At 37.0% G+C, this 25,257-nt stretch overlaps 3 protein-coding genes and 2 long non-coding RNA genes across 7 annotated transcripts in view; 3 read left to right on the top strand and 2 right to left on the bottom strand.

The window, feature by feature from the left end:
* LOC149654210 (serine/threonine-protein kinase PLK2-like) overlaps nt 1-7,892 on the top strand; it is an 84,603-nt gene extending 76,711 nt beyond the window's left edge. The window contains exons 3-11 of the mRNA XM_089845635.1: nt 2,464-2,580; nt 4,930-5,147; nt 5,226-5,703; nt 5,786-5,903; nt 5,981-6,055; nt 6,117-6,279; nt 6,395-6,524; nt 6,623-6,739; nt 6,844-7,892. Coding sequence (XP_089701761.1) covers nt 2,464-2,580; nt 4,930-5,147; nt 5,226-5,703; nt 5,786-5,903; nt 5,981-6,055; nt 6,117-6,279; nt 6,395-6,524; nt 6,623-6,739; nt 6,844-7,050 — 1,623 coding nt within the window. The 3' untranslated portion in view covers nt 7,051-7,892. The remainder of the gene's footprint in view (nt 1-2,463; nt 2,581-4,929; nt 5,148-5,225; nt 5,704-5,785; nt 5,904-5,980; nt 6,056-6,116; nt 6,280-6,394; nt 6,525-6,622; nt 6,740-6,843) is intronic.
* LOC149654209 (uncharacterized) lies at nt 7,245-10,635 on the bottom strand. 2 transcript variants are annotated; one of them, XR_016370539.1, is made up of 3 exons: nt 10,552-10,635; nt 10,088-10,219; nt 7,245-10,014 (listed from the first exon to the last, which is right to left on the bottom strand). It is a non-coding gene; the product is annotated as an uncharacterized LOC149654209 (long non-coding RNA). The 2 variants fall into 2 exon arrangements; XR_016370538.1 differs by having other exon boundaries at nt 10,088-10,616.
* A 1,447-nt stretch (nt 10,636-12,082) lies between these two features.
* LOC149654208 (uncharacterized) lies at nt 12,083-13,944 on the top strand. Its single transcript, XR_016370537.1, has 2 exons — nt 12,083-12,453; nt 13,488-13,944. It is a non-coding gene; the product is annotated as an uncharacterized LOC149654208 (long non-coding RNA).
* LOC149654207 (uncharacterized) lies at nt 12,548-18,085 on the bottom strand. The gene is made up of 5 exons (XM_089845633.1): nt 17,739-18,085; nt 17,485-17,653; nt 15,304-15,373; nt 14,646-14,676; nt 12,548-14,581 (listed from the first exon to the last, which is right to left on the bottom strand). The coding sequence occupies exons 2-5, from the start codon at nt 17,579-17,581 to the stop codon at nt 14,327-14,329; spliced, it is 453 nt and encodes a 150-aa protein (XP_089701759.1). The 5' UTR covers nt 17,582-17,653; nt 17,739-18,085; the 3' UTR covers nt 12,548-14,326.
* Nucleotides 18,086-18,323: 238 nt separating this feature from the next.
* On the top strand, nt 18,324-25,164 carry LOC149654206 (uncharacterized). Of its 2 annotated transcripts, XM_089845621.1 has the most exons (4): nt 18,324-18,478; nt 18,693-18,822; nt 22,950-23,021; nt 23,113-25,164. In XM_089845621.1, the coding sequence occupies exons 2-4, from the start codon at nt 18,705-18,707 to the stop codon at nt 25,089-25,091; spliced, it is 2,169 nt and encodes a 722-aa protein (XP_089701747.1). In that variant the 5' UTR covers nt 18,324-18,478; nt 18,693-18,704; the 3' UTR covers nt 25,092-25,164. The 2 variants fall into 2 exon arrangements, with proteins under 2 accessions (XP_089701747.1, XP_089701746.1); XM_089845620.1 differs by lacking the exons at nt 22,950-23,021; nt 23,113-25,164 and adding an exon at nt 20,481-22,805 and having other exon boundaries at nt 18,329-18,478.
* Nucleotides 25,165-25,257: the final 93 nt, after the last annotated feature.

Genomic DNA, 25,257 nt, shown 5'->3' with positions numbered 1-25,257 from the left:
ACTCCTACTACTACAGGGCCTTTAGTACAGATTATCCGTAACACCCGTTCGATTCCCAGTATTACGCCATTACAAGCTTATGGGCGTGACGGGGAGGGTTCACGTTATTTAATTAATGACGTTTTTACTGCGAAATAAGGCGGACGGTTATAAACTAGTGAGCCGTAACACGTAAAATGTCTAAAACCCCGTGTATAATGTCATCATTGACCCATTAAACCTATTGGATCCGATGACTGGATGTATACAGGCTTACCGAGTGTACCACCACGTTAAAGAGAGAGTGCACTGCGTGTTTTCAACACCTTAATATTATTCCCCTTGACCAAATAGGCTTAAAAACGTTAATGGAACTAAAGTTCATAGTTCCTTTAAGGACCAAGAACCAACCACAACAGAAGGTTCGGAATGAAATTCTCTAGGCGCCAACTCCAACGCTAGTGTGTATCAAATTGAATATGATTCAGAAAGAGATAGTGGCAGCTAAGGCGCCAGATTGAACGACCAAATGGGCCTTCCTTTTGGACCCCCTAAAACCTAAATTACCCTTGATTACCACGTCCACGTGTAATGGGGGTTGGGGATGAACAGAAAGTGAGTCATTTTAGAAGGAAAAAATTACGATCAGATAATCAAAACATAATGTGTTAACAGTCTACAACCAACGCTGATGTACGTATGTACACCCTGGTAATGATAACCGGAACATTTGATTGCGTCAGCCTTACACATTCATTGCTTTAGTCTTGTAGACTTATCGCGAGGGGTCGGCCACTAAAAGCAAAACGTCCAAAATCGTTCATAGTTTATTTTGAAGTTTTTGTTTTTGTATTTGTTAATTTTGATTTCAATATGTTATGTTACAAATCTCTTGATATCTTAGTCTTGAATTTTACAAGAAACTCCTGGGTTCCCCCCCCCCCAGATTTTTATGTATCACTAGATATTTGGGATATTTCAGTTTTTTTCCAAAAATTATAGAAATAATTACAAAATCATTATGGAGTTTTTAGGAGAACTTAAAAATTTTTCGTTTTCGGAATGAATTCCCCTCGCTCAAGTCTCGTATATATATATATACACCATTAAGGTATCTGATCTCGCTCGCTTATGACAAAGATTGTTTTACAATGATACAGTATAGTTTTTTGGAAGTTATATTCACACTCCCCACTGAAACCAAACGTAGTTTAAAAAAATGATGCTAATGGTGGCTAGACAGTACCATACGGGTTTGTGGTGTGACCCAAATGATCAACTCCCTCCCCCCCCCCACTGACCCCACCCACCAACCATTTTGGGACCCATGTATCTCATCGTCGCCGCCAAAAATACTGCGCTTTGTTTGAAATATTATATTTTGGGGATAGCGTAATGGCTAGAAGTATAAAACAAAAAATATATATATATGGTATATATCGTTTATTTAGGATACCTTTGAGAGATACTATCGCTTTATGGTTCAGCCCAGGGTTTAATGCCTCTGACATAAATATATACGTATATCATCATAATCTTTCCTATGGGTGTAATAAGTCTTAGTTTCAGCGCCTTTATTTTTTATCAGACTCCATTATGTAGAGAAAAATCTATACATTATTATCAGGAAGTTTTTGCACCGTTTTCCATTTTTCTGGCGTAGATGCAGATCTTACTGAATTTCGATAATGCTTGAGTACCTTAGGATTATGACGTTTGTATGACGTCATTCTGCATCAAGTGCTTAATAACTAGTATCATTTAATTGTGTTGTCTCCTTGAGTGTATTCTTACGTTAGTATTACCAAGAATTAACTTTTTATAGAGAAAGCGTGAACTGTAAATCAATATTTTATAAAACACTTCTCTAACCCAAAGTTTAAACCGAAAATTCATAGTCACCTTTTTCTACTCCTCTTTTTTTGATATATTCTCTCTGGTATCAGATCATAAAAAGACAGATTATTAAGTTATGAAACAAAAATATTGAAATGAAACTTACAATAGAGCTTATATCCAAACGATGGATCTCATTTACTCTTCTTCTTAGTGACACTTTTATAATTATGACTACAGGCTCCTGGGGTATTACATCATTTCTCGACTAGTCTGATATTGGCTCTGGTCTCGTAGACATCAGATTTTTAGCCTACCCTTAAAAACCCCAAATCAGAAACGTCACACAGAAATCTCGAGTTTCTACCGCAATCCGAAGGTGTCAAGTGCGAGAACGTCAACCAATGTGGCAGAAATGATTCATATCTGAGTTTGGCATTTGACTGATGCTCTTTTTTTTCTTCCTCCGGAGATTCAACACCTCTTTCCTTTTAGGCTTACACTTAACTATATTCAAACATTTCTGGTGGGGTTGCCGTGTATCCTATGGGAGGAGGAATATGTCTTATTTCGCTGTCGTGTTATACCTACCTCCTTCAATTTCTCTTCCGTTATATAACCTTCCATCTTTTCTCCATCTCTCTTTAGATTGCTCGAGAGATCGACTTGCACAAGAGCTTGCAGCACCGAAATGTCGTTCGTTTTCATCATTTTTTCCAAGATGAGGAAAATGTATACATTATGCTCGAATACTGCCCCAGAAAAGTGAGTACCATCGTCTATATTTTATGCATGTGTGTGTGTTCGCGATTCCATCAATCTACTTATAGGACCTTTCGTATACTACGTCTGTAGTTGCTACTTTCATAAGTTATAAGATATGTTCCATCAAAAGCGGGTTTGGTTTCATTAATAACATAGTTGCTATTGAAAGTATCTATTCTCGAGAACAGCGCTAGTATTAAAGTCCTACACGCGGTTTCGCAGTCCACATCCCTATTACAGGGTCTCATACTTAATGAAATAGTTATCTGTAACTAGTGTCAATCTAACGTTACGTTAATCATCTAGAACAGGGATAACTAAAGCAGTCTAGAACTCATATTTGCACACATTCCTAAATGGTGCTATAACGAAGGACGTATTGGGTGAAATACGTAAAAACTGAAGATTTATCTATTCTTTACATTTTTCTAATAGTTCATAGTGTGTTAAGGTTCATCTATTCTTTAAACTTTTCTAATACTTCATAGTGTATTTATTTGGTCCCAAAATGGTACAAAATATGATGACGTGTCTCGATACTCTTTGACAAGAGTTTACTAAACCACGTTCAAGTGTCTTCCGTAACGATATCCCTCTTGAGTTTATGAAGGTTTCAAATGATTTGAAGTAGTAGAGTCGGCTTTTTTCAAGAGAAAACAACTCTATTTCGGAATAGCTCGTTGAAGTTAATAAGGTTCGGGTAAAAGGTTGCTGGCAGCGCCTGCCACTTTAATCTAGTTCTAGGAAATATTTGTCGCTAGCGATTCCAACGAAATACAGTACCATCCATTCCTTCCCACCTAGACGAGACACTCTGGCGGGAACGCGAAGAGCGGTAAATTCGCGTCAGTGATAGAACTAACGGCTCCAAAGGGTATGAGGGGAAACTGTTAAATAACAAAATTGTTTCTAGTTCCCCTTTCTAAGCCTTAATATAATGTACCATAGTAATAAACACTATTTACTAGGAAAATTATTGTAGAAGTATATGTTGATGTCCATTAATGTAGTCTCAAATGAGTTTTTCCAAGAATTTGGTACTCTCCTCTTGAAAGGATAAAACAATCCACTTAGCTGTATGTCTATTGATCAACTTTTTATTATCAAGAAAACAAGAATGCACTAGTACTCTTGACCTGACAATGAATTCTAACCTTGAAACAGCCTTGTTGTACCCCAATTGATCATTGTCTTTCGGTCTTTTCTTGGCCACCCCCGTAATCCCGAGTCAAAGGAGCTGGCAACATATAAAACCCAGACCTTTATACACAATTTCTGACCAAGAAAGAAGGGGTCACTTTTATTCAAGATTGCTTGCCCCTTTAAGGTCTGACCGTTCAGATTTTTCCCTTGGTTTTATTAACCTGGAACCCGGTAGCGGGACCCCCCTCCATCGATCGATTAGTATTAAGGTTTCGGGTCGATCGAAACAAACCACAAATCAAAAAGGGTGCAAAAGACGGGGGCCGTTTGAGTTTGACCATTGGGGCTTAGAAATGTAATAAAAAAGAAAAAAAAAGATATTGACAAGCTACGGATTGAAGGAAATTTTCACGGTAAAACTCTCTAGTGAATTTGAGGATGTAGAAAGGATGTACGATAGGTCAGATATATAAAACAGTTAAGAGGAACCCTTGGGTGTTCATTTGGACGTGTAACCAGTTTAAAGGGTTTCCACTAGTCGCTGGTTTTGGATAAAACCTTTATCCGCCTACAATGAAGCGGACGGAGTACTAAAAGGTTAGAGGTCAAGTAGTGGAACGTGATATTATTCTAGAGATAGCATCGCCTTTGAAAGCCGCTGTAGAGTTCTGCTCGTTGAGATAGATACGGGATACCTGGCATTTTAATGATGTCCAGGGTAAAATATTTAATAATTATATTTAAGTGGATTCACTAGTTACTTGGGCACCGCTAGCTTCATCGCGGACGAGTGAAACAATTTTACCCCCTAAAGACACTAGATGAGCTCTTTAAGCTTCTGTTCCGGAGAAGTTTTCACCCACGTCCAGATGTGTCGGCAATTTGTATAGACGGTGTCTCTAATGCGAGCCATTTGGGAAATCTTCTTAGCAGTATTTTTGCCTTTTTCGAATACGGTGCTCTTAACAACTTACCGATGCTTTAGGCTCTCATATTATCCTATAAGATATCTAGGGACATTTCCCAGAATGCTGTTACGACCGACCGTACTAGCAAGATGGTTGACAGTTTGCGAACGGCTTAACGGAAACCCATTAGCATCATTCACTTCCCTTATTTTGTTTAGAAATTGGCTTACTTTTACAAATAAAGGTTTCGAAGTATCTAGATGGTATTAAAATTATTCGATTCGGGTTTACTTTACAGTCTCTGGTTCATGTCCTCAAGAACCGTAAGATACTTTCTGAGCCGGAAGTTAGGTACTATATGTATCATCTTTGCGAAGGAGTCAAGTACATTCACAGTCAAGGCGTTATACATCGCGACCTCAAACTCGGAAACATGTTCCTATCCGAAGAAATGGAGGTCAAGATAGGCGATTTTGGCTTAGCTACCAAAGTAAATGGCGATGGTAGTAAGAAAGTGTAAGTCACCGTCGTTTTGGTTATTAAACGTATGCAGCGAATCGGATATAAATTGGAAATTATTATTTTCTATTTCAGAACTGTATGTGGAACTCCAAACTACATCGCTCCCGAAGTATTAAACATGAAAGGTCACGGGTTCGCGGCCGATATATGGTCAATGGGTTGTATCATGTACGCCATGTTGGTTGGCATGCCGCCCTTCGAAACTCCTACGTTAAACGAAACGTACGTTCGAATCACAAGCAACTCTTACGTGATTCCCCACAGCATAACCGAACCAGCTCGTGACTTGATCGAGAAAATGCTCAAAGCCCAACCTCTAGACCGTCCCAGTATCAGCGAAATTATGCGACACTCTTTTTTTACCGCCGGTTTTATGCCCAAGACACTCAACACTTCCTGCTGCTCGACGTCGCCCAAATTTCCACTCGGTAATATCATGGCCAAGTCATCACCGACGGACCCTGAACCACTCAACAATGATATTAAGAAAATATCTCATTCTATGTCAACCCTAAGAGTCAATGCTCAACCTAAACTCGAACCTCCAAAAGTAAGTTGATAAACAAACCATAGTTAAACGATGCAAAATCCATTAGTTTCCGTCATAATAAACGTCATTCATTTTCATAAAGGTCACACTGCCAAAACCAGCTGAACCAAATGTGCCCAGAATACGTGAACTCAAAAAAGAGCCAACCTTCCATAGCACCCTAAAACAAAAATTAACCAGCGTTCTGTGTCCAGAAAAACGTAAGTCCTTATTGTAATTTTTAGAGAAAAAAACCCCCAAAAAATTTCGTTAACCATTTTGTAACTTAACTTTACAGCCAAAAAGATTAAGGGATGTAGCACATCGGCTCTGTACCACATGGTTCTATCCTGCATCGATAGTATGCCCGATGGTAAGAGTCATAACAAACTATATGAATGAATAGTACTTAATGTAATGATAAATCCGTTTAGACGCGGTCAACAATCCAGCTCCGTTAACCAGTAATCCTCCGTTATTCGTTCTGAAGTGGATCGATTACTCCAATAAGTACGGTTTCGGATTTCAGCTCTCTGATCACAGCGTTGGCGTTCTATTCAATGATACTTCCAAAATTAGCCTGGCATCTGATCGATCGTAAGTACTTAACTTTCCTGGATTGTCCCTGATTATAACAGGCCTTTGCAAATGTTTTCGCTGCGAAAGTAATTAACAACCATACTTGAACCAAATCCTATTGATTCTTCAACAGGCGAATAGAATTCCATGACTTATCAACTAAATGCAATATTCACTCCGTTTCGACCATTCCTCCATACTTGAACGAAAGGTACACCTTACTGAAGTATTTTACTCAATATATGGATGAAAATCTAACCGAAGTAAGTCCATATTTCAGTTTCATAGCGATTTCACATTTCAATAAATACTTTAATGAATGTATTTTTGATCTTGATAATTAATTATATTAATATCATAGGGCGGAGACTTTCATCAAGCTGATTTAGTTAAAAGAAAAGGGACAATTCCTTTCATGAAAAGATGGGTTCGAACATCTCGAGCTATAATTATGCAGCTAAGCAATGGAACTATACAAGTATGTTGCGTAGTTTTGGTGTCTTAATCTTTAATCTTAACGAATTTCTCGCACCATGGTTAAAGAAGCTAAAGTTTTTCGTACACCCTTTGTTCTTCTTTTAGATTAACTTTTTCAAAGATCACACCAAAATAGTTTTGAGCTGCGAAAAATCCGAAGGTCTGGTCACGTATATTAACGAGGAGAGACATTCAACAACCTTTTCTTTAGATGACGTCAGTAAACACGGTTGCGAACTTAGTATCCGTACGCGTATGCAATACGCCCTCTCCGTTTTAAACGAGTTTTCCGAACTCGAAGGAGAAGAATAGTAATTGTAGGCCTAGGCTTAACAAAATGTAGATAGTTTTAAACGGAAAATTAAAGTTATTTCTCGCGAGACCAACCATAACCGTTCTTCGAAACGTTTTTGTACATATAGGACTTCCTGGCATGCTCCAAAAAAATGGATAAACTAATTGTTGACACTTCACATGTTCAACAATCTCAAAGTTTGAGTCTGTGATCAATAACCAAATAAGTGTTCTCTTTAATATTTTGAAACAAAATCAATCTTAGTCAAAACCAAAAAAAAAAAGATAAAAAACACAATTTAAAACTGACTGCTTTAAGTCTTCTTAAAATATTTCACGTTTATGCTCGTTTTTGAATTATTTCTTCGTATTTTTTTTTTTTCAAGAAAAAAGTGAATAAATTCCAGTATCGTTTATTTTGCTCAACAGTGTTTAAAGTGCCAAGTCCCCCTTACACCCTCAAATAAATACTGTGATAATTACAGCTATTAATTTCAATTATAATTGAATTTAGCAAAATATGCTATCACATTACAGAATTAAAACTCAGCTGGCAATATGTTTCCCCTGACATATATTTCTCTGTAAACAATTCGCTCATTCTTCCACTGTTTTTTTTTTATTTTGTTTTTGTCAATTTATATTTTGTTACTTTATTTACGTTAAATTCATGTTTCAGCCAAGAGACAAAACAATGTTTTCACTTAGAAATCTAATATTTGTATAAATATGTATATAATTATATAAACAGTCATAAACAAGAAGTAAAAAGTAATTGACTTTATTGTCCTTGGTGAAGGTTTGTATTTGTTTATATTCTCTCTGTCAAAAAATAAAACATAATTTATATACGAAATTAATTTAATGCCACGTGAGTTTTCTCATTTTAAATTTCCCGCGTTTTTCAGGTTACGAAATAGCTCCTATTTTGAGTATTAGTTTTAATAAGATAGCTGAAGTTCAGCTGCTGAACTCAATTGAATCAGGTAAACGTTTGGAAAAAACCGTTACAGTTACGACGTGGACCGTGCCATAGCCCACTCGATCACGCGCAAAACGACGCAAGCTATCTAATGATCCAAATATAATTAAACTAATGAGAGGTGTGTTACAATATATTATGTCTAAAAATTATTAAAAATGATTAAAAACTTTCAAATTAAATAGCTTTGTCAAAATGATAAATTTAGTACTTTCACCCCCTTTCCATAATTAAACATATTCCTTACACATGACACTAAAAATCCTATAATTAAACAAAATGATATTCCCTAAAGCCTAAAACGCACCTATTTTGGGGAAGTTCAGAAGAACCCTTGTGTTTCTAGTTTTCTACCAAGTAAACTTTACTATGTGAACGCAATTTAAGTTCAAAACTGTATTAATTGAAAATATTACATGTTTTACATGTTTTAAAAAACAAAGAAGAGTAGAAAAATCATGAAAAAAAAAAAGATTTAGTGGAGAGATAGTTTTAAATTATACTTAGTTGTCAAGGAGGGCCAAGAAGAAAAAAGCTTCCTCTTAGCGGTACTCTGCTTGTTCGATGACATTCTGAGGCTTCTCGTGTTTTTTTAATGCCTTAATTTTTTATCAGTATCCAAGAGAAAAAGCGGTACGAGCATAATAATAGTAGTAGAGATATCTAGTTTACTATATTTAGTTTGTGAAAAGACGGGCGTAAGTGTTTAATTTTGATCCCTTACATGTTCTTTCAGTAACCATCTAAAGAGATGGGGACCGCGGTTTGCACGTTTCTCTTCATACCCCCCCCATCCTCCTGCCGCCATCATAAAAGCTAAGACCATGCACTCGATTTACATATTCTCAACTCTGCATAAACTTTCAGTAGTAATACTTCTCAAGTAAGAAAAAGTACGTTAAAGTATTTTTAGCCACATCGTATGACGTACATCTACGATGAGGCTCTAAAGTCTCATTTACATGTGCGCGAGAAATGGAAAAAGTCGAAGCGTAAAGCTGAGCATGGGCGAAGAATATCGCCCATGTGTGGATGGATGAAAGAATTTCACTCGTCTAAAGGGGACCAATACAACCATATCCCCATGTTTCTATTAAAACCAGAGTGATGAGGCTCCTAAATGGAACATAATGTTTATAGTCTCTTAGCTCTTTGGTACGACCAGAAATGAGTAAATAACCGAGCCTCTCTTATGGACGAGTAAAATCGCTGTTAGTTGATTTATTGTTATTCTGGCTTATTCCATAATGCTTCCAATTTCCATGTCGTTTATTCCAAAGCGTACCTTCCTCTCCGGCTTTTGTCATGCCAAAGAACATCTTGCGTGCCTAGGTTGGACCGTGTGATCCATCAGGGATCCAATACAGGAAAAATGGAGTCCCATTGGGATACTTCTTCTTTTATGAATCTTACCGCGTCTTAGTTATCAAGTAAGTAATTTTAAAGTTAGAAAGGTTAATGACTCGACGCGTTAGCCAGTAAATCGTGGACGCGTTAAACAAGAGTGGACAATAACAATTAGCTAAAGTATATGACTTTGATTACGTCTATGAACACACGAGTCATATTTCCTTGTCTATCAGGCGTAATCATAAAATTATCTTCGTAATATCAGAAGGGGATAATAGAACAAGGATGACACTCTCTATCCTCTTAATACTTTAGTTATGTAACGTCATTCTTCCCAGGCTCACTCTTTTTGTTTGCTTTTCCGCTCATCAAACTTCAGATGGGCATCGCACCGTAAGGTGATTTCTGTAACTGTTTGGCACTAAATCCCCAGAAATCAACCCACAAACCTCGTCTTGGGGTGGGACAAATATCCTCAAGCGCGTGGTTAAATTTAGTTAAACACTAATAGAGTAATGATGAGGGAACTGTTTATGGCGCGTGTGATTCGGTTTAGTAACCTCGCTCCAAATGTTCCGATGTTGGGAGCACTTACTCCGCTTTGTGGTACACTTCTCTCGAAGAGAAGTATTATATACTTTTGGTAATATCTAGAAAAATTAACAAATGCGAAATTAATATTAAGTTTAAATTTGATCGGGAAGATTTTGATTGGCTGCTTGCCTGCCAATCATTTTATCATTTCTGCAAACGGGAATATTGGACGTGTCCTTGTCGTTGAAAGGACCCGTTTGAATATCCGGTGACCCAAAAGAACTCGAGAAAACCAGGATTCAAGATGCCTGAATTTTAAACCTATGTTATTTAGAATTATATCAATTAAACTGACTTAAATGTTAATATTCAATATGGTTCCGATATCCATTTTCGGCTAATAACTCTGCAATTATAATTTCATCTTCTGACTTATCAACATTGTTTTTTATAAGAAAGGACCTTTTTGAAATTTAAACCACGTATTAAGTGTGGATTTTTTTTGTTTTTCAAAACACTAAACATAATATGAAAAAAGACATCCAATAAACAAAACACCCTTATAACATTAAAGGCAGGATCAAGTCTTATCTAAGGGAGCTACCTATATGATATGATAACTTCGGAATAAGTTACTTAGCGTGTTTACTTACCCTGAGTATATACCATTGCGAGCGTGTGCGTTGTCAGTGCAGAATCCATTTGTAATAGGCAAACGTCTAGTCAGTATTAAGCCGTTCTAGCTTTAAGAAATAGAAAAAGGCGCGATAACTTCTAACTGTAACGAAGGAGTCGTTAAGCTTAGTTTTCATTGGCGCGAGAAAAAGGAGGCGTAAATGTCAAGGTGCGTCAAAAAGCGCCAAATTTAGAAGTTGAAGCGGGGAGAAATGAGGTAAGGTGGATAGAAATTAGATACATTTTCAATAAATTATAGCTACACGTACACTATTTAGGATTCACACTTTTTTCGGTGTTTTTTGAATCCTCTCAAACACGCAAATTTCATAGGAGAAAATCAGGTTATTTTGATTTTACTTTCAGAATCTGGATGTAGGAACAATCACGAACACGCACCTATCCACGCTAAGACTTTCCAGCCGAAAACATTGTTTTCCATTCAAGAACCCCAATTTCCGGAAGCGTGGGAAAACTTCGTACTTGAAGTTATATATATATATTTCTAAGTTGGCGTAAATGCCAACGCGCGTCAAAAAGGGCCAAATTTACAAGTTGTTTATACTTTATAAATGTACTATAGAATAAATAAAATGAAATGAAATAATTGTTCGTCGATTTAATGAATCTCATTTTTATTGCTTTTCTTTTCATTAAAGTTACAGGCTTATATAAATAAATCACTTTTTAGCACTGTCAAAGGCAGTGCGTCGAGGGGCTATTCACTAATGAAAATGTTCTTTCATTGGTAATTCCTATTGATGCTTTTAACAAGGATAGGGATTCATTGACCATTTAAAATGGATGGGGATTAATGGTTGCGTCTGGATTACGAGTAATTATCGAGGGGCTACTCACTAAAAACTCGTTAGCGATTTTAAACGGGATTGGGATTGTGGGTAACTTAGGGGCTACGGTTTGTTATTATTTTACTAGTTATGAACGGATTATTAAGCATTCACACATTTGCCGCTAGGGGAGCTGCAAACGTAGTTACGTATTTACTGACATCTAAAACATGATAAAATTCTGCTAGACATTCGTGTAAGCAATAGATTGTTCATAAATTGCCGCTAGGGGCGCTGTGTACATAGTTACGTATTTACTGACATCTAGAACATGAAAACATTCTGCTAGACATTCGTGTAAACAATAGATAGTTCATAAATTGCCGCTAGGGGCGCTGTATACGTAGTTACGTATTTAATGACATCTAAAACATGGTAAATTTTTGCGATGACGTCATATCCGGTGACGTGTCATGACGTCATATCCGGTGACGCGTCATGACGTCATATCTGGTGACGTGTCATGACGTCATATCCGGTGACGTATCATGACGTCATATCCGGTGACGCGTCATGACGTCATATCCGGTGACGTCACCTATGACGTCAACGAGGTAATTGACTTGTGACGTCACGACAGATGTTAATGGTAAAAGGTAATGACTGTCCATTCAGTTAGGCCTAGCGTTCATTCATTTGGGCCTAGCGTTCATTCATTTGGGCCTAGCGTTCATTCGAATAGGCCTAGCGTTCATTCATTTAGGCCTAGCAGTGTTCAGCTATTTGGATTTCGTGCCCGGGATATGGCGCACCCGAGTCCGCGCATAGGAGCTTTTAGCGCCCCCCGACGCAGGAAATTTACTTAGTTGTAAGTTGCAGGCATAGGTCAACCGGTTCATTCGTTCCCTGGAAGCCGTCGAAGAAGGTCGCTTGGAGAAACCTTTCCCGCTCAGCTGATGGTGATCGTGATCCCGGCTTTCTTAGTCGATTCTTGATCGTTCCGCCATTTCGTTGATCGTTTTTCCCGAGGATGCAAGCTGAATTCGAAGCTCTTGGCGGCCATTGCTTGGCCTCGTGGTGCTTTAACAGTCCGTAAGCCTAACTTTACAATAATCCAAACTAATCTAGCCCCCTTAAATTATTTATTTTATTTCAAGCATTTAAATTAATAAGGTAGTGTTAAATGTTAGTGAATTTAATTTATTTATTAAAAATCAAGTACCACAAATAAAATTTTACAACAAGATGCTGGACAGGAGAGAATACCTTAATAATTAGTTTAAGGTCTATCATTATTAGCTATTAAAATGGGTTCGTAATTAATTTAGATATAACGCGACAGATTTTAGGAGATCAGGTCCCGCCGAGAGAATTTTAGAACACGAGGCCAGTTGCCCGAAGCCTAAATTAAGCCTTGTACCATTTCAACCCTAGTTATTTACGGGGTCTGTCTGTGGGAATAGTTTTAAAATAGCGGGTTTTCCTAAAATTAGTTTAGGGGCTATTGTTAATTAATTTAGAGATAAAGAGATGGTTTCTAAAATCAAGTTCCGAAGAGAGAATTTTAAGACACTTGGACAGTTGTCCTAAACGCTAGTTATTTACGGGGTCTGTCTGTGGGAATAGTTTTAAATAAATAGCAGGTTTTCCTAAAATTACATTAGGGGCTATTGTTAATTAATTTGGAGACAAAGCGACCGATTTTCGAAAATCAAGTTCCGCAGAGATAATTTTAAGACACGAGGACAGTTGGCCTAAGTTAAGCCTTGACCCATTTCGACTCAAGTTTTTATGGGTTCTACCTGTAACAATAATTTAAAATAAATGAATGGCAGGTTTTAATAAAATTAATTTAGGGGATATTTTAAATTAAGCTATTAAAAGGGACATGCAATTTATTTTAAATAAGTGGCCGGTTTCCTAAAATTAATTTTGGGGATATTTTAAATTATTAAGCTATTAAAATGGGCTAGCAATTTAATTTAAATGGCCGGTTTCTTTAATTCGGGGTGGCAATTAGTCGGTGTTAATTGATCTTTCTAAATTTAGTAGCCAGTTTTTTAATTAGAACCGCCCAAAAGTAGGCAATAGTTTAAGATGTGTTATTAATATGTTTTGATTTATAGATGCAGCTGATATTCTTGGATTTTTCTGTCGCTGGTCATTTCTAGACGGATCATTCCAGATGACTTATCATTCCTGATGACATTCTTTGTTGGATTGATGTTGCACGATGATTTCCGCTGTTCTGGACTCGCTACGTATCATTCCTGATGACAATTCTTTGTTGGATTCCGTTACACGATGTCTTCTTCCGGACTTGCCATCTCTCTCAACATTGGCTCGAAGATGCGGAGAAAATCATCGAAGCTAGAAGACACAAAATACATCTTTTTTACTTGCAAATTTTACATGTAACCACTTAACTTAGTTTTTTTTCTTGCAAATTTTATTTGTAACTACTTATTATTTTTTTGCGTTCAAACTTTAATTTACCAAACTCTTTAATATTTTTTTGTTCGAAAATTTTTGTAAACACTTGGTTTTTTTGTTTCTTATTGAATAAATTTTGCCTTAAACCTCGTTCTTTCTTTTCTTGAATTTTTTTTGATACTAGACTTGGTTTCTTTTTTTAAAAGTCAACACTTAGGGAGTTTTTTTTTACCCCTTTTTTCATAATTTTCACAAAAAATAAAGAAAATAATACATTAAAAAAAATTTTTTTCAAAAAAAAATTATTTTTTATTAAAATTATTAAAAAATATAAAAAATATGAAAAAAATTGTAAAAATAAGCATAAAAAATGTCAAAAAAACTACCCTAAGTGTTTTTCGACTGTTTTTGTTCCTTCCCCAATATCGAAACTTTAATTTTAAACTTAAGCTACCACCCCCAAAGTAAGCCTTGCGAGCCCAATTTAAATTTTACAAGTCCCTGGGACAAATCGGGAAACGTAAAATTTAAACTAAGGCCCGCTGTAGAGCCCCCAAAACCAGGAAACTTCGTCCTTAGCATGGGATTTCCAATGAGAGTCCACTCGCTGTCGTCCATAGCATGGGATTTCCAATGAGAGTCCACTCGCTGTCGTCCATAGCATGGGATTTCCAATGAGAGTCCACTCGCTGTCGTCCATAGCATGGGATTCCAATGAGAGTCCACTCGCTGTCGTCCACAGCATGGGATTTCCAATGAGAGTCCACTCGCTGTCGTTCACTTCTTCCTGCGCAAGAAAAATTCGAATTACTATTTGGAAAAAGACACACGAATAACTTGAAATTAATTACCTTGATTAGAAAATCCAGTCGAGTATTTTCGCTAGACGTAACGGCAAAATGTTCAGGCATAAGACAAATGACTATTTTTTTGGCATAAAAGGCACACTCGTAACAGTAATAGGGAAAGAATACCGTAAAAAGCTAAGCCTCGCCTTAAACCCCGCTTAAAATCGTGTTTACTTTTAAAGGACAAAGCGTATAAGCAACCTTCTACCTTAAACATAAATCATAAATTTATTTAAATCCTACAAAACTCCCTCAAGGAGTTGCCAAACGCTTTTCCCCTAAAAATATTTATAATTGAAACCATAAACTAGATACCTTAATACCGCAAAGGGAATCTCACCCTTGAAATCCTGATTACGCGTTCATTATTCTTAAAAGGGAGGGCTAGGACCAGTGTTCACCTATTCCATAAGTAAGATTTTATTTATGTCCTGGCGAAAAGAAAAATCCCTAAATATTAAAGGACACAAAGCGCTTCCCTTCTAACAATAAATAGAATAATAAATAATAAACTAAATACCCTATTAAATGCTTAAATGTCTCACACGCTGTCTAAATACTTTTGGTAATGAGATTCCCTTTCAACGGATAAAATCACAGTGTAGACCTGAATTAAGAAGGGGAATGTAATGGGTTCATTGACCTGATTAATATTGGGTACCATTTTGCCAAATAAATAGTTATTGATTCTAGAATCCAATAGAAATTGCGCCTTTGGAAACAGATGGTATCTATAAAAAATAAAATTCAAACAATCAAATACAGATTAAAATCATTATCAATTTAAATGGCACAAGTATTTTCGGGGCCGGATTAAGCAATTTTGCACCCTAGGTCCGAGATAATGCGCGGCCCCTTAAGTCGAAAAAAAGGAACAGCAAATGATGCTAAAGGGGGAATAGTTTAACTCAATGTGCCCCTAACAAGCGTTGCACCCGTGGGCTAGTACCCCCTCGCCCCCTCTAATCCGGCCCTGACTAAAACATACTCAAAGGGCATCTTCCCATCTCTAGTAGAACCAGAGTTATGAACCTCCAAAGTTGGGTGTAATGCTATTCCTATGGAGGGTCTGTTTATGAAAATGTTTCTCAATTACTCGGCCCCTTTTCACTCGATCCTCAAGTTTTTAGTATGGTTGGGTGGGGGGGGAGACAATAGGACTATAACACACAAAGGGCATGTCCCAATCTCTAGTAGAACCAGAGTTATGAGTCTCCAAAGTTGGGTGTAATGCTATTCCTATGGAGGATCTGTTTATGAACATTTTTCTCAATTAATCGGTCCCTTTTTATTCGATCCCCAAGATTTTAGTATGGTTGGATTGGGGGGGGGAGAGCAAATAAGACTATAGCATACTCAAAGGGTATGTCCCAATCTCTAGTAGAACCAGAGTTTTGAGTCTCCAAAGTTGGGTGTAATGCTATTCCTATGGAGGGGGTATGTTAGTGAACACTTTCCTCAATTAATTGACCCCTTTTTACTCGATCCCCAAGATTTTGCTATGGTTGGATGGGGGGGGTGGCAAATAGGACTATAACATACTCAAAGGACATTTTCGTACCTCTAGTAGAACCGGAGTTATGAGTCTCCAAAGTTGGGTGTACTGCTATTCCTATGGAGGGTCTGTTTATGAACATTTTTCTCAATTACTCGGCCCCTTTTTACTCGATCCCTAAGACTTTAGTATGGCTGCATGGGGGGGGGGTAAGAGGACTATAACATACTCAAAGGGCATCTTCCCATCTCTAGTATAACCAGAGTTATGAACCTCCAAAGTTGGGTGTAATGCTATTCCAATGGAGGGGGTATGTTAGTGAACACTTTCCTCAATTAATTGGCCCCTTTTTACTCGATTCCCAAGATTTTAGTATGGTTGGATGGGGAACTCAATGCACCCCCAACAAGCCTTGCGCCCGGGGGCCAGAGCCCCTCAGTCCCCCCCCTTTAATCCGGCCCTGAGTATTTTCAATATCATTAATTTTAGTTCCAAATAAATCATTTAACGCAACTAGAAAAATAAATATTAATACATTTTAGGGTCAATCTTGAAATATCAATTAAATAAACACTTTGAATTACTTTTAAACCGACTAAAAAGATTGAATAAAGCAGTGCGCAATTAATAAGATTAATTTTTAAATATTTAGAAAAAGTACGACATAAATGTGAATCACAAATACTGTGTGTGTACACAACTCTCTAAAATAAACTAAGGCTAGTTTTCTACAAACAAAGATCGCAATTAAGAAACCTATTTGCACGCTTAACAATCAATTTTCCACTTTTTTTGGCTTCAGTGGGGGAATGTCGAGCTAGGGTTTATGAGAAAACCTTACAGCTCTGAAGAAAATAGAGGCACATACGGGGCATTATAGTTTGAAGTACTATTTCAGTTCTGACTTAAATTGGGCAATAGATTTTAATGATACAATCTCAGGGGGAATTGAATTCGAAATGGGGACCGATCTACGAAAAAAGGAGTGCTTAAGCTGGTTTTTACTGGCATATCGGTGGAATAATCTTTTACCATGACCCCTTATGGGGCGATAGAAGGGGCATCAGAAAAATAAGTTAGATTAGGGGAGTTTAAGATTTTGAAAGAGCTTAAAATGTCAAAATATTTGCGACGCGTTGTTATAGAAGACCAACCAAGAATAGAAAGTCTTACTTCCTTTGGTAGGTGTCGGAGTCTAGTTGGGATTCGGGAGAGACAACCCTGGATATTGTCTAGATACTTAACATCCATAGCGGAATGGGGGGTAACGCTTAATTTCCATTCGGTTGCGATGAAACTTTGATATTTAATCTTAATTAACCCTTAATATATAAATAAAATATTTACCTGGAAAGATCTCTTTAGTTCCCAAAAAGACCAGGATACTAAGCCTTGGTCGTAGTGTGCCAATGCGGGCATGCGGCTCCAAAAGGCAATAAGACATACGATACTAAGCCTTGGTCGTATTTAACAAACGTATTCGGCACAGTTAAGCATAGATTTTCCACTTGCGACGCTTAATTTTCGATCGGTGTTGCGATAAAACATTGGTATTTAATACAAATTAACCCTTAAAATATAAATAAAATCCAAATATTTACCAGCAAAGATCGCACAAAAAATCGTAGCGTCCAGTTTCCACGAAAACGCCCCAAAAATAACCCAGAATGAATATGATTATTGGTTGCAAACATGGACCGCTAGATGGCGCTGCTGAAGTTAGGCAGACCTCAAAATGTGGCGGGAGCGTGCGTTTCAATTTTATTGTTTCAATATAATTAATAATTCAGATAATTATAATTTACTGATGTCGTCTAAACAGCCCAAAACACTATTCTCCACTTTTAAAAAGTGGTACCGGAGTTTATGGATTTCTGCAGCTGGAAAAACCACCCTATAAACATGTTTGTCTAATAGGTTGAAACTTGAAAATACTCGACTCTAAAAGCTTGAATCCGTTTTAGAATAATAAAACATGTCAAAACACACGCCTCATTAAAATTTTAGGTAATTCGGATGAATAGGACAAAGGATCTGGCCAAAACACCTACCTCCTCCCTTAGAACTTAGTGTTAATTTTGGGTTCCTTTGAACTAACCACCGATAGTCCAAAAGTCGCACATTTTGGCCGATTGAATGGGCTTCTATAGCGCGAGCAGTTTGCGTTGTCGAGTGGGCTATGGACCGTGCTTATGCCTCTGTGATATCGAGTAGTCCCTGACGTATTGATAAAGAATTTCGTGGATCGTCGCATGACTTTTACTTTTGCAAATCTTTCCTATTCTACCTAAAATTAAGACCCATTGAGTTATTAATTGCATTTAAGGAGTCTAGTTTTACGGTAATTATGATAATTCACACTAAGACAACTCCAGAATTTAATGAAATAAGGGAAAACTTATAACTGTGCAACACTACGTATTGACAAGGCTTAGCTTTAAACATGCTACTTTTAGGCATTTAGCAATAGCATGGTTTTAGTTACAGTTACGAACTAGTTCAGGATATATTGTGAATTTTAACTAACAACAACCATTTCATTATTCTTATTTCAGAGGCGATTGAAAATGAGTGGGGACAGTAGTGGAGAGGAATTAAATGCCCAATCTGCAGAAGATATGGTTACCAATGATGTTGAATTTGATGGAGGAGCTTCAGCTTCAAACGATGTTGCCATTGATGGAGGTAATATTACGCGTTTGTATTCGAGTGGCTAAAAGTGGGCCACTTTTTAGGGTAGAAAGAAACTAAACAATATTGTGAAAAAGGTGGCAATCAAAAAGCTAATTAACTATAATTTGGGAAAGATATTACTTAGGGGTTAAAACATATCCAATTTAGTAAAAGGGGACATTTAGTCGGTTGATAAAACTTATAATAACAAAAACAGGCGCACATTTTGCCGCTCATATTTGAATTTATATGATTTATCACAAAAATTACTGGATTTTGGTTATTATGCTGTAACATGGAAATGTAATGAATACCAGACCTAGTTTTGTTTTAAGCAAAGACTATCCACTTTACGGCAAATGTGGGCAAATCCCGATTGACTTTAGTACTTATTAGCTTAACAATGAAATAGTTAATTTGCTGTGTCCTTGTTCCCACTTGGGGAACCCAAGCTGAAACCAAAACAAATAAAACCTTAGCTAAACCATGACAAAGACCCCATAAATACAATTGGCGAGAGGCAGTCAGTCTTTTTCTCATTAAATGGAATTAATTATAATAGCTGTGATACTAATTTCAATGGGGACCAAAGTCAACAGTACCTTAAAGTGACTGTAAAGTAGTGGGCAGACCTTTGAATTTTTTTTTAAATCCCCCCCCCCCCAACATTGACGTCAGCAGCTGATGTAAAAAGCGTCAAAGAGGAATTATTTCTGGTTGATTGTTAACTCGGCCCCTGTTTGACCCAACCCCAAGTTTTTAGTACAGTTGGATGGGGGCAAATAGGAATGTGACATGCTCAAAGGACATCCCCATATATCTAGTAGAACCAGAGTTATGAGCCTCTAAAGTTGGGTGTAATGCTAATCCTATGGAAGATGTATGTTTATGAACATTTTGCTTAGTTACTTGGCCCCTGTTTGACACATCCCCAAGTTTTTAGTATGGTTGAATGGGGGGCAAATGGGAATATAACGTACTCAAAGGACATCAATGTATCTATAGTAGAACTAGAGTTATTAGCCTCCAAAGTTGGGTGTAATGCTATTCCTATGGAGGGAATGTTATATATATATCACCTGCGGTATAAGGCTGAATAACACAAAAATTGGACAATACCTTAGCACTATATTCCCTGAAAGAAGGATAGACTTTCGTTTTTCTTAGGGCTGTGACGTCAATAAAAACTTTAATTAAAAAAATTCAAATGTCCGCGACCGCTTTACAGACGCTTTTACCAAAAATTTTACGTTTTGGAATCCTATGTTGGTTATTTATTTTCATCTATAAGAGAAATAGTGATAAGTTCTAAAATAACCATAAATACTACCGGAATTGGCTTTGGTTAAATTTTCATATGAAATAGTCACCATAAAGGTGCTTAGATGGTTAAAGTTCATTTGGGGCCACTTGGGCCCCAGAAATTTGTTAAAGTTCGATCGATTTTGGTAGCAAGAAGATCTCATTTGAACTAAGGAGAAGAACCTATATATACTGTCGTATGAACAGGAAGTTACACTAACTCAAAAAACACAAAAAAAAAAACACAAAAAAAAAAAAAAAAAACACGAATAACCAGTATGAAAATCTTTCTGTCAAGCCAAGATTAATATTTTCGCCACCTTATAGTTCTTCTCCCTGGTTTTAATCAGAAATCTTCTTGTTTCTAGGAGGGGCTACGGTTGTATTTCAACCTGGCGCATCGTGGTTATTTGACGAACCTCAACCCCAAAACGAGTTACCCACGCTGCCGGAGTACATTAGACACATTGACGACGATGATTTTGATGAAGATGAAGAATATGACGAGGATTTTGATGAGGATTATGACGATGATCTAGATGATTTTTTGTACGAAGATTGTTACGATGGGTTAGGGTTTGATGACTTTGATCTTGATAATGTCGTGTTACTACAATCGCAAATGTTTGAGCGTTTTGGTGGCGTCGAAACTCGATCGGAAGAATCCTTAAAGATGGTCGTGGATCGAGTCCAAAGACTTAATCAAGAAGAATTAAGAAACTATGAGAGGTACAAGAAAATTATGCTCAAACTGGCTCAAGATCAAAAAGATGGCTTATTTTGCGACGTGACTTTGGAAGTTGACGGAAAAAATTTCGCTGTGCATAAAAACGTTCTTAAAGCCAGCAGTTCTTACTTTGAAGCCATGTTTACCGGCGCTTTTAATGAAAAGGAAGAAAAGCATATCAAAATTGGTAGTGTCTCCAAGGATGTCTTTCAATACGTTTTGGATTTCGCTTACGGAACTGCTGTGAAATTGAAATTGGACAATTTGGAAAATGTATATATGGCCGCTCAAATGTTTTGTATGGATGATTTAATCGAAGAGTGTAAAAAGCAGCTTGAAAAAGAATGGGGTTCCGTTCAGTTTGATTGTAAAGAACCAGAAATACCTCTCAAAGATATCACCAAGTTTTTCGATTTGGGGGAACTGATGGAAATGAGCGATTTCTGTGATAACGTTATCGGCTGTTTGAAGAAACAATTGCAAAAACGTCCCGACGATCTGAAAGCCTTATTTCAAATGAGTCCGAATTTGCTACTGTCTTTACTTAAGTGTTCCAGCAAGTACAGTGCTAAAAAAGAAACTGACAAAACAAAGTTTCTTCTCGAATGGTTCGAACAGAACCCCGAAGAACGTCTTCATTGCTTAAAAGATATGTTGGGGATGCTTACGCTAAAACTTGTTGAACGGAAGGTGTACGAAGAGTTCAAAAATGGAATTGAAAAATTAGTCAAAGTTCATTTTAAGGCGGAAGATGCTGACTACGTCAAAAAGCACTTTCAAAAAGTGCAAGACGAACTTGATAACGCTAAATCTCCTTTCACTGTCGAAGTTCTGGTGTTTCATCAAGATCACGTATTGAAATCTTGCCAAATTCTATATTACTCGGAAAATTCTTCCGGAAATGGTTCCTGGATGACTCATTACTTCAAAATATCGAATGAAATTAAACAATGCGTTTTCGTTGAATACAACAATCACCTAGTCCTACTTAGTCGAGATTCCCTTTACGTTTTTAACGTTAGAAAACCAGAGAAAGTTCTTCACCCCAAAAATGCCTTGGCTTTGAAACGATTTAATGACGGATTTGTAGCATGCGCTCAACGTACGCAAATTATTATAGCTGGAGTATGCCCGTTTAATAAACGTACTGGGGTTACCCTTACCGTCAATGCTCTACAGTATTGGAAAGCCAAGCCTACTATTATTCCTTTGTTTTATTTGAAGATTGACCCGATCACTAAGCAGCCGTCCTCTATAATGGTCATTGACGAGTCCTTTTACGTCGTGGTTAGAGATAAAAATCCGCACGCGACTAAGGGTTTGCTGTTGGTTAATCAAAATAAAATCCAGCAAACGTATCCATTTGATAGTTTTCCTCGGTCCATGTTGAAGAATAACTTGGTCTGTGGTAATCGAATGATGTTACATTACGAAGAAAACAAAACCGTTTTTCTCTTCGACCATTACAACTCGATCTTTTCCGGGATAAGTATCAAAATTGACGACGAAAATCTTCGTCGAAGACCAGTCTGTAAAACTAGGATTTCCGAGGAAGTGGAACACAAAGGTCAAGATTGGATTGGAACAGTCAGAGGAACTTTTTTAGGAAGTTGTCTATTTAAAAAGTCGCGGGTGCTTCTCGTCGGACAATTCGAGCACTTGGTTCTTTTTAATATGGAATCACTCGAAAAATTCGAGTTCCTTAAGATATTACCAAAGTTTCCAGAAATTGTTATGGATATTCCATTCGAAAGTAGCGCCTTTTTTCTCAGGGCCAATGTACCACGAGACTGATATTACACTATATATCTTCAACTTCAAGCCTTCCTAATGCCATAAAGTGTATGGCAAACTATACCATTAACATAGTGATACTATTAAAAATGTACCAAAACTAACAACAACAAAATTTCCCGAAAGATTGTATTTTTGTTTAAAAGAGTTACTATTAAAGTTGAAGACATAATTCATGTAGTTACGTATTTTCTACCCCTAATTGGCCCGCCGAGTGACGACAGATAGTTTTACCATTTTTAATTATAAATGCGTTCTTCGTTGTCATTTTTGCAATGTACTTTGTGTACAAGTCTTTTATGATAAAATATTTCAGGGTCTGGATACCATATTGGGAGTAATGTCGAGCTTACTTCATTCAGCTCTACTGACAGCGATGATCAGATGGGTAAGTTGAAATTCAACGTCCACTGTTGTTATCGTGTATGTGTGAGTTAATACACACATAAACCGATAAAGTTGTTGTAAATTTTATTCAGAACATTGTTACATTAAAAAACGAAAACTATGCAAAAGTAACATTGATGGCCTTTACGGAACAAAATACGACAGTTCTTTAAATTATAACCGATGCGGTCAAATTATGCGAAAATTGGATGTTGATCGCAGAAATGGTATATTATGCGATATAACACTTGATGTTGAGGGTGAGAAATTTCCGGCACATAAAGGCGTATTAAAAGCCGAAAGTCCTTATTTCGAAGCCATGTTTACAAGCGATTTTATCGAACGAAACGAAGACACGATAAAAATAAACGGAGTAACCAAAGATATTTTCGGCCAAGTCTTAGATTACACTTATGGAAATATGTTTCGTTTTAACTTTAAAACCGTTGAAAAAATATACAGTGCCGCGGAAATGTTCCTCATGGAACCACTTATGAAAGAATGCCAAATGAAAACATCGGCACAATGCAAGATTTTTCAACGAACATTCGTATTAAACGCCAAATCCGTCGAGAAATTTTCAAAAATGTACCAAATTGCCACGCATCTTAATATGACCCAAGTTTGCAAAAATCTCATAGCCACTTTTCGGAAGAAAGCCAGCGAAATCGCGTCCGAGGACCTACTCCTCAAAATGAGTCCGTTGCTTCTCCTGGACTTTATCAAACACTATAGGAAGTTTGATATTGCTGGGGAAACAAACACGGTTAAATTTCTGATTAAATGGTTTGCGTATAAGCCGCGAGATAGGTTGCATTACTTAACCGATTTCATGTCCACCATTAACTTTAATCTCGTATTCGTTAAAGTGTGTTTAGAATTTGAAACCGAAGTATGTAATTTGATGACGCAATATTCAGAAAGTCTCGCCAGTGAAGTAATGGCGGATGTTAAATCGTTTTTGGGATCGGCTAAACAAAATTCAGTCGGTTTTTCTGACTCAGTTGACACTGTCGCGCCTTTTACAGTGTATTTATTTCAACAAAATGATTCCAGTACGATTACTATTAGTAAAATTACTTACGTTTATAATCGGGAAATTTCATGGGAGTCTCGTGACTTTGAGATGCAATCTTCTATCAAAATTAGAAAAATGTTGAAAATTAGAAATTTACTAATTTTGTTGAACAAAAAATATTGTTTCACGGTTAATTTAGATAGTTGGGAATTAACCGAACGTAAAGTTTCGATAGATTGTCAAGATATCGGGGGATATAATAAAGTATTTTTAGCGTGTACGTACGAAGATCGAGTTTTCGTAGCCCGCGACGCCTGGACTGGCGTGATACGCGTCACCGATGATACTTCTAAAGATGGTAAATTGGAAACGTGTGTATATATTTACGAACTAAAAGGTTTTTTCGAACCCGGCGATATTGAAGTTGTAAATTTTCAAGAAGTTCTTGATATTGATTGTGGTTTAAGTAAACCGTCGGTTAATTTTGACGTCAAGGCTACCATGACGGCAACCAAGAACGATATATACGTCGTAACAGTACCGTGTAATTCAGGACGCGGTAGAATGAATCATCCTTTCGAAAGTACCGAAGTTCTTCGTAAGTATCGTATTGTCGATGATAACACCGTTATCATGGAAGCTTACGACTTTTCGGCCAGTTACTTGTACGGTAACGTCAGAGACAGTGCCATGTTCTCAACAATTAACGGTGATTCGGAAGAGCCGGAAAAATGTCTACACGTTTATGGACCTTTTAATCCTAGTCGAAATTTATTAGATGGCGTGCATTTCGATATTAAAACCCTTAATAATAAACCTTTTAGACGAATGAAGGGTTTCATGCATAATCCCGATGGTATTAAAGATGTCGAGGGTATCATGCGCGCTGTATGCCCCACTGTAAACGGCGATTTGATATTGGCGCAGCAAAAGGATTATCTAGTGTTATTTTTGTTTAAGGATATGCGTCATTTAAAACCCGTTACCGTGTTACCAAAGATTGAAGTTAAACCAAAGAGTAATTTAATATATTTACTGGAGAATTCACGTTAATTATTCGCGTGAAACTTTTTATATGTAGCTACTACCACTGTTTCAACTGTAAATAAAAAAAATGTTCAAAATATTGCGCTTGTATTTTCTTTAAAAATATATTGTTCGCGAAAGAAAGAGTACGGTTAAATTTTTATTACTTTTCAGGCCGCCATTTTTCAAGATG

This window comes from Phalangium opilio, unplaced genomic scaffold (genome assembly GCF_054372755.1).
Source record: "Phalangium opilio isolate 3A_F unplaced genomic scaffold, DU_Popi_V2 ptg000079l_1, whole genome shotgun sequence".
In the NCBI taxonomy this organism is placed as follows: domain Eukaryota; kingdom Metazoa; phylum Arthropoda; class Arachnida; order Opiliones; family Phalangiidae; genus Phalangium; species Phalangium opilio.
Note: the sequence above shows the minus strand (reverse complement) of the source record. Positions and strands in the feature narration are given on the sequence as shown.